General features: G+C 38.0%; 1 protein-coding gene across 3 annotated transcripts in view; it reads left to right on the plus strand.

Moving 5' to 3' along the window:
* AZIN1 (antizyme inhibitor 1) overlaps window positions 1-6235 on the plus strand; it is a 47227-nt gene extending 40992 nt beyond the window's left edge. For 2 of the 3 annotated variants that reach the window (XM_017859454.1, XM_017859453.1), the window contains 3 exons: window positions 2699-2814; window positions 3143-3357; window positions 3956-6235. In XM_017859454.1, coding sequence (XP_017714943.1) covers window positions 2699-2814; window positions 3143-3357; window positions 3956-4067 — 443 coding nt within the window. In that variant the 3' untranslated portion in view covers window positions 4068-6235. The remainder of the gene's footprint in view (window positions 1-2698; window positions 2815-3142; window positions 3358-3955) is intronic. The other variant, XM_017859455.1, reaches the window with a different exon arrangement.
* Window positions 6236-9260: the final 3025 nt, after the last annotated feature.

A 9260-nucleotide genomic window follows, 5' to 3' on the forward strand; every position in this document is an offset into this window, starting at 1 on the left:
TTTTTTTTTTTTTTTTTTTTTTTTTTTTGCTGTGGACTAATCCACATCCCATAGGAAAATTGTCCATTTCCCCAATATTATCTTATTTTACAGCTTTGTTTTTCCTTGTTTAGAATCCAGTCCAGGACCACATTGAATTTGTCATTTCTCCTTGAATCTGGATAGCTTCTCAGCTCATTACTTTGTATTTTTTAACTTTGACATTTTCGAAGAGTAGAAATTTCATAGCTGATCCTTAGTTTGGGTTTGTTTGATGATTCTTCATGATTATATATATATATATATATATTTTTTTGAGATGGAGTCTCGCTCTGTGTCCCAGGCTGGAGTGCAGTGGCACGATCTCGGCTCATTGCAAGCTCCGCCTCCTGGGTTCACGCCATTCTCCTGCCTCAGTCTCCCGAGTGGCTGGGACTACAGGCACCTGCCACCATCCCTGGCTAATTTTTTTGTATTTTTAGTAGAGACAGGGTTTTACCGTTAGCCAGTATGGTCTCGATCTCCTGACTTCGTGATCCACCCGCCTCGGTCTCCCAAAGTGCTGGGATTACAGGCGTGAGCCACCGCGCCCAGCCGTGATTATATTTTTTAGGCTATACATTTGGGGCATGAAGTCCACTGAAGTGTTGGTCTATTATTCTCACTTCATCATGTTAGGAGGCACATGATAGTGGTCTGTTCTAATATTGATAATGCTAGGTGTTTTTTCTTGTTTTGTCGCCCAGGCTGGAGTACAGTGGCTCCATCAGGGCTCATTGCAGTCTCAACCTCCTGGCTTAAGCAGTCCTCCCACCTTCAGCCTGTTGCATAGCTGGGACTACAGGCCTATGCCACCATGCCTGGCTAGGTTTTTTTCTATTTTTATTTTGTAGAGGGTTTCGTCGTGTTTCCCAGGCTGGTCTCAAACCCCTGAACTCAAGTGATCCACCTGTCTCAACCTCCCAAATTGCTGAGATTACAAGCTTGAGTCAATACACCTGGCCTTGTGGTGATTTTTTTTTTTTTTTGAGAGAGAGTTTTGCTCTTGTTGCCCAGGCTGGAATGCAGTGGCATGATCTTGGCTCACTGCAACCTCCGCCTCCTCCTGCCTTTCTCAAGTGATTCTCCTGCCTCAGCCTCCCGAGTAGTTGGGATTACAGGCGCATGCCACCACGCCCAGCTGTTTTTTTTTTTTTTTTTTTTTAATTTAAATGCTAGTTTTGAGCACTTATTTAAGGTTGTGTCAGTTAGGTTTCTCTCCATTGTGAAGTGGCAAGTTAATTAGAGACTGTAAATAAATTGCCTGTTTCTAACCAGATTTTCACCCCATTAGTTTTAGCATCTATTGATGAATTTCTAACTTCATTATTGTTTATATTAGCCTTTACTTAAAGAATATCTTTTCCTTCCCTCCTGTTTGAGTTTAGACTGATAGATCTTTATTCAATAGGTTTATATAATCTATTACTCTCATTTTTCCCTTGACATGTCTCCGTTATTCTCTGAGCACTTCTTTTTTGGTATATCAAGATGTTCCAGGCTCATTTTAACCTTTTTCTGCCTCAGTCCTGTAATCAGTTGTTTCTCTAAGGAGCCTTGGTTTGTTTTTTGTGGCGAGTGATAAAGCTGAAAATGAGTATTGGTTGTGCTAAGAGTAGAGTAGCTGTGAGTAGAATGGGCGTTTTCAAAGGTTTCAGAGTGAGGTGAGAGGATCTATTGATCCTGAAGCTCAAACCTGCGGTGAGCTGTGATCACACCACTGCACTCTAGCCTGAGTAACAGTGAGACCCTGTCTCAATACACACACACACACACACAGAGATTCCCACTAGCAGTGTATACGTGTGAACTCTGGTTGCTCCTCATGCTCTTTGATATTTTGTATTGTCAGTCTTTAAGTTGATCCAGTCAGTAGGTTGGTGAAGTTGATCCAGTCAGTAGGTTGGTGGTAATGGTATCCCATTGTGGTTTTAATTTGCATTTACCTGATGACTAATGATATAGAGCACTGTTTTCTTTTCTTTTCTTTCTTTTTTTTTTTTTTTTTTGAGACAGGGTTTTTGCCCTGTCATCCAGGCTGGAGTGAGTGGCACAATCTCAACTTTTATTTTTAATTCCACATTCAAACACATATTTAATTACTTGTGCATATATTGTCTTCCTCTTGCTGATTTGAAAAGAAACTAAAAGTGTTTTCCTTGCTGCTTGATCTTTTCCTCTTTTTTTGAAACAGCAACTATCAGAAAGGCTTCAAGAATCTTAATACTTTTTTTTTTTTGAGACAGGGTCTCATTCAGTCACCCAGGCTGGAGTGCAGTAGCGCAGTCTTGGCTCACTGTCTCACTGTAACCTCTGCCTCCTGGATTCAAGGGATTCTAGTGCCCCAGCCTCCCCAGTAGCTGTGATTACAGGCATGCACCACCACACCTGGCTAATTTTTCTATTTTTAGTAAGATGGTTCAGGCTGATCTTGAACTCCTGACCTCAATTGATCTGCCCACCTCAGCCTCACAAAATGCTAGAATTTTACAGGCATGAGCCGTCGCATCCAGCCCTAGAGCACTTTTTTCTTGTGCTCATTGGTTATCTTCCTTTGTGAAATGAGTACTCTGTGTCTTTTTAAGTTTAAATAGTTTGAGAAATGTGAAAATTACATTTATTTGTTTTATATGAGCCATTTTAATAAAAATTCATTTTCCCCTTTCCTGTGTTATTCCAGTAGAAAAAACCGGAAGTGATGAACCAGCCTTCATGTATTATATGAATGATGGTGTTTATGGTTCTTTTGCAAGTAAACTGTCTGAGGACTTAAATACCATTCCAGAGGTTCACAAGGCAAGTTTTATCAGAAATATTAAAACCTATTTGGCATTTTATAAACTGAGCTGTTATTTTTAAGATGCTTCCCAATCTTTTGAAAACATTTTAGAATGGGGAAAATGCCCCTTTTGAGGATTTGCATTCTTCTGGTGGAGTCCCTTTTTTAGTTTGTTGCCTTTAAGTGGAGTTAATGGTACCATTGAGGCTTAAGGAGCACCCTGCCCTTGGCTCTAGGCCTTTTTTCCATGAACACATTGGATCTGAGACAGTGAAAAATACTTATCTTCTTACAAATTCAATACCTACATAAGTATGAGTAAAAATTGTAAAACTTTTCCTACAGAAATACAAGGAAGATGAGCCTCTGTTTACAAGCAGCCTTTGGGGTCCATCCTGTGATGAGCTTGATCAAATTGTGGAAAGCTGTCTTCTTCCTGAGCTGAATGTGGGAGATTGGCTTATCTTTGATAACATGGGAGCAGATTCTTTCCATGAACCTTCTGCTTTTAATGATTTTCAGAGGCCAGCCATTTATTACATGATGTCATTCAGTGATTGGTAAGGTGATTTTATTTTAAGGCAGGTGGGATATTTGAACTGTCCTTGTAGACTTGCTAATAAGTTTTAATTCTGTGATGAATGCTAAACTTAGAAGTACAGTCATGTATTGCCTGTACAGTGTAGTTGCTTAATGATGGGAATTTGTTCTGACAAATGGAACATTAGGTGATTTTATGATGGCATAGTCTACTACATAATCTAGGCTATGTGGTATATTGCTCCTAGGCTACAAACCTATACAGCATGTTACTCTGTTTAATACTGTTGGCAGTTGTAATGCAGTGGCATTTGTGTATCTTAAGATACTTAAAACACAGAAAGGATAATACATTGTATTGTGCTATGACATGATTGTTGCAATGTAACAAGGTGATAGGAATTTTTAAACTTCACTGTAATCTTACGGGTATACCACAGTCATATGTGTAGTCTGACCAAAACATCACTCTGCAGTGCATGGCTATAATAGAAAAAATGATGATCTTTTGAAGGTATTTGGAAGACTAGTTATAGTCCTATTTTATTATCCATTTGTTAGGTGATTACATCGTCTTTGGGCTTAAATTCAGAATTTAACTGAATTTTTTCTATTTAGGTATGAGATGCAAGATGCTGGAATTACTTCAGACTCAATGATGAAGAACTTCTTCTTTGTGCCTTCTTGCATTCAGCTGAGCCAAGAAGATAGCTTTTCCGCTGAAGCTTAAACAGGCATTAACGCTTCTTTAGATCTGAAGTTGCAGGTTAAGCTTGTCTGGTCAACATTCCAGTGTGGAAAAATAATTTAAACAATCTTATTCTCTTAATTCTTTTGGCAACAAAAACTATTAGTAATAGCTATTTGGGACCAGACAAAAACAGCTTTCATCTATAATTCATTGGGGATAATGGGAGATTTAGATAATGTGTCCAGATTTAAACCTACCAGTTTGTCCTACCCCTTAAGCGTTTAAAATAAAATATGCAACAAAATGGATGACTTAGTGGAGATGGAAGCCCATTAATTGGGTTCCCCATTAAATCGTTTACATACAAGAACACAGTTTTTATACTAAGGATTTGTGTTTAAAGTCTTGTAAAGTTCGTGTCTTTCACCCAGATATATCAAATGTTAGCGGAAGACCAGTGTGACTTCATTAGATAACGTTTAGTGTATTTAGAATGTGTAAATTTGTGCTTTGAACTGTAGTTTAATAAATGTAAAATTGCATCATAGTATTTGTTGACCTAATGTAACCCTTGTATGATTGCAATAAAATTTTGTGTAGATTTTACTGTTTTTTCAGGCTAAAACTTTGGGAAGGGGGCTAGCTAGCAAAGGTAGTTTTGAAATAGATGTGTATATGGACTGTTTTGAAGGGTTTTTTTCTTTATAGCCCAGTTAAGTTTTGTTTGGCTCAGTGCATTTTTCAGTTATTTAATTAGTAATTTAAGTAAAGTGTTTGGTAAATCATTGTGAAGTTCAGATTCATTATGGAGAGTTGATGTGCAGTAAGCATGATGTTTAACAATTTTAACACCAAAAATGTTAATCCTGCATAAATCAATTGTAATAATAAATAGGTGTTTCTGTATAGATAGAATGCGTAGAGTACCTTAGTAAATCTTTGAATCACAATCTTTTGGCTGAAATGGAAGATTCTGTTAAATACTTTGAATAAACTTGGGGGGAGGGAAATAAAATTGCAGAAAACTGCAGAGCACTAAAACTTAAGAAGGGCTACATCTTTATCCAGAAACCTGATGCTCTTTTGCACGGAATGTTTAAATTCAGAGTTGGGGTGGGGGTTGGGGTGAAGCACACTTACTATCTTCAGTTGCAGTTATTTCAAATTTAGGATTTTTTGTTGTTGGTTTGAACTTTCCCCTTAGTTTCTTGTTATTTCCAATTTGTTCTGCTTAGTCATTACTTTTAATTCTTTTCTTACTAAAACTTTATGGTGGTTGGGCGAAGGGAGTTAGCATCACTAACCTGACAGTTGTTGCCAGGAATTTGCTTTGTTTACTGCTAGTATATTAGAAATCCTAGATCTCAGAATCACAATAGTAATAAACAACAGGGGTCATTTTTTCCTAACTTACTCTATGTTCAGGTGTGGAATTTCTGTCTCCCAAGAGGAAATGTGACTTCACTTTGGTGCCAATGGACAGAATATTCTACCTGTGCTACATAGGAGAAGTTTGGAATGCACTTAATAGCTGGTTTTTACACCTTGATTTCGAGGTGGAAAGAAATTGATCATGAATCTCTAATAAATTTAAATCTCTTAAACCAGTAGGTGCTTAATATTTTTTTTGATTTGATTAATGCCCATTTGACTCTCATGGGTTCTATTAAAAATATATATATATAGGACCCCAATCCATTGCCATCCAATTGCCCTTGGACTTTTCCAAAGTATATTATGGGGTTTTATGCAAAATTCCAAGCTACCATGTAACTTTTTTTTAACCGTTTAACAAGGAGGGGGAACTGCTTCCTACCTTCTTTACATGTTGTGCATTGTTGTGGTCCAGAAATGCCAAACCTTTTAAAGATGGTGCAACTTTGAGTCCTTGGCTTGACTATACAGGCCTTGAACTTCATGGCATATCAACTTTGCCATATCTGCAGGAGAGCTGTTCTATATGAAACAGTTCAGAGTTGCAAATATCACATGTGAATGATACGGTAACTTTTAAGAAATGTCTGTATTGTATTTGAAGACTGTTTGCCATAAATCTGAAATTTGAACCTATGTATTTCAATTTGGTATGCTAAAAGTTCGGAATTAATGTAAATTTTTTTGTTATAATATTGTAATCTCAGTTCAAAAGTTAACTGAAAATATAAAACCCAATGATTTCTATATAGTAAATTGAACTGTAAAGGTAACTTGTGTGTGATTCTGAATACATAGATAAATGTTTTATTCCTCATGTTTTGCTTTGGCTTCTATCTGAAATAGAGGTAAAATTTTACATGTTAGCTTTATGTATATTAATAATCTTGCTTTATTAGAAAGTAAATTGATTCTGCTAAAAAATGCTGGGAGTTATATATAGAACAATGAAATTTTGACAAAGTCCAGTATATATGTGAGCACTGTTTCCAGGACAACCTTTTCTAGATACTTCAGTTCACTAGCCTCTTAACAATTTTAAACTTGGACTAAATGAATAGATTGACAAATTAAGCTAGATTTATCCCAAGTAAACATGGGTATTAATACCATTAAATGGAAATACTGGGTTAGAGAAGCCACACATTGCTTAATTCCTTTTTTCTTGTTTTTAGAGTATATATTTTAGTGTGCTAACCTGTCTTGGCCTTAAGAAGTCTTCTGAACTCTGCTGAAATGACAAGCATCTCTTTGTTCTTTGAACACTTTAGTTAACTGGGTGACTTAATATTTTGGGGAGTAACTTTAAAGATTTACTTCATTATTCAGGCAATACACTAGTATAGGGTGGTAGTTAGAAGTGTAGACATTGCCCCAGTCTACTTGACTCAAATCCTGCCTCTGCCGTTTACTGTCTGTATGGACAAAGGCTAGTCACTTAANACTATACAGGCCTTGAACTTCATGGCATATCAACTTTGCCATATCTGCAGGAGAGCTGTTCTATATGAAACAGTTCAGAGTTGCAAATATCACATGTGAATGATACGGTAACTTTTAAGAAATGTCTGTATTGTATTTGAAGACTGTTTGCCATAAATCTGAAATTTGAACCTATGTATTTCAATTTGGTATGCTAAAAAGTTCGGAATTAATGTAAATTTTTTTGTTATAATATTGTAATCTCAGTTCAAAAGTTAACTGAAAATATAAAACCCAATGATTTCTATATAGTAAATTGAACTGTAAAGGTAACTTGTGTGTGATTCTGAATACATAGATAAATGTTTTTATTCCTCATGTTTTGCTTTGGCTTCTATCTGAAATAGAGGTAAAATTTTACATGTTAGCTTTATGTATATTAATAATCTTGCTTTATTAGAAAGTAAATTGATTCTGCTAAAAAATGCTGGGAGTTATATATAGAACAATGAAATTTTGACAAAGTCCAGTATATATGTGAGCACTGTTTCCAGGACAACCTTTTCTAGATACTTCAGTTCACTAGCCTCTTAACAATTTTAAACTTGGACTAAATGAATAGATTGACAAATTAAGCTAGATTTATCCCAAGTAAACATGGGTATTAATACCATTAAATGGAAATACTGGGTTAGAGAAGCCACACATTGCTTAATTCCTTTTTTCTTGTTTTAGAGTATATATTTTAGTGTGCTAACCTGTCTTGGCCTTAAGAAGTCTTCTGAACTCTGCTGAAATGACAAGCATCTCTTTGTTCTTTGAACACTTTAGTTAACTGGGTGACTTAATATTTTGGGGAGTAACTTTAAAGATTTACTTCATTATTCAGGCAATACACTAGTATAGGGTGGTAGTTAGAAGTGTAGACATTGCCCCAGTCTACTTGACTCAAATCCTGCCTCTGCCGTTTACTGTCTGTATGGACAAAGGCTAGTCACTTAACCCTTTTGTACTTCAGTTTTCCCAGATGGAAAATCATGGTAAGGCCAGGCACAGTGGTTTATGCTTGTAAATCCCAGCACTTTGGAAGGTCGAGGTGAGAGGATTACTTGAGCTCAGGAGTTCGAGACCAGCCTGGGCAACGTAGGGAGACCCCTGTCTCTCCCCCAAAAAATTTTTAATTAGCTGGGTGTGATAAGTGCCTGTAGTCCCAGCTACTCAAAAGGCCAAGGTGGGAGGATTGCTTGGGCCCAGGAGGTGGAGGCTGCAGTGAGCCATGATCGTACCACTGCACTCCAGTCTGGGCAACAAAGTAAGACCCTATCTCTAATAAGAAAAGAAAAAAAAGGATGGTAATAAAAATAGCAGCTTCATAAGGTTATAAGGATGTAACAGTTGTAAGGTGTTTAGAACTGGCTGGCACACAGAGCTCAATAAACAACCCTTATTACCTGTTAGATACTGATTTGGACAAGTTGCTCTGGGCCTTGGTTTCCTGACTGTAGGATGAAGACACTAGAACTTAACCTTACCAGGCCTTAAAAGTGCCTGGTTGCCGGGCGCGGTGGCTCAAGCCTGTAATCCGAGCACTTTGGGAGGCCGAGACGGGCGGATCACGAGGTCAGGAGATCGAGACCATCCTGGCTAACACGGTGAAACCCCGTCTCTACTAAAAAATACAAAAAACTAGCCAGGCGAGGTGGCGGGCGCCTGTAGTCCCAGCTACTCGGGAGGCTGAGGCAGGAGAATGGTGTGAACCCGGGAGGCGGAGCTTGCAGTGAGCTGAGATCCGGCCACTGCACTCCACTCCAGCCTGGGCGACAGAGCGAGACTCCGTCTCAAAAAAAAAAAAAGTGCCTGGCACATGGATGCAAATGGCAGATAGTGCCAGTGGTTGATAGCTTGGTATTAAGATCTCTTTAGCACATACTTGACCATTCTCCTTTGTCTTTATAAGCTGGACTTTTGGTTGGGCGTCAGAGGAAGGTTTTGTATTGCTGCCTGTTACTTAGTTCATTTAATTTTAATGTAACCTTATAGTATTATCTAAAAGCACAGGCCGGCACAATGGCTCACACCTGTAATCCCAACACTTCGGGAGGCTGAGGCAGGTGGATCACCTGAGGTCAGGAGTTCGAGACCAGCCTGACCAACATGGTGAAACGCCATCTCTACTAAAAATACAAAAAATAGCCAGTCATGGTGGCGCGTACCTGTGCTAGCTACTCGAGGCTGAGGCAGGAGAATTGCTTGAACCTGGGAGGCAGAAGTTGTAGCGAGTGGAGATTGCACCACTGCACTCCAGCCTGGGTGACAGACTGAGACTCCATCTCAAAAAAAAAAACAAAAAAAAAAAAACCAATAAAGAAGAAAATT

The sequence above is a fragment of the Rhinopithecus bieti genome, unplaced genomic scaffold (assembly GCF_001698545.2).
Source record: "Rhinopithecus bieti isolate Rb0 unplaced genomic scaffold, ASM169854v2 scaffold_47952, whole genome shotgun sequence".
NCBI classification, from domain to species: domain Eukaryota; kingdom Metazoa; phylum Chordata; class Mammalia; order Primates; family Cercopithecidae; genus Rhinopithecus; species Rhinopithecus bieti.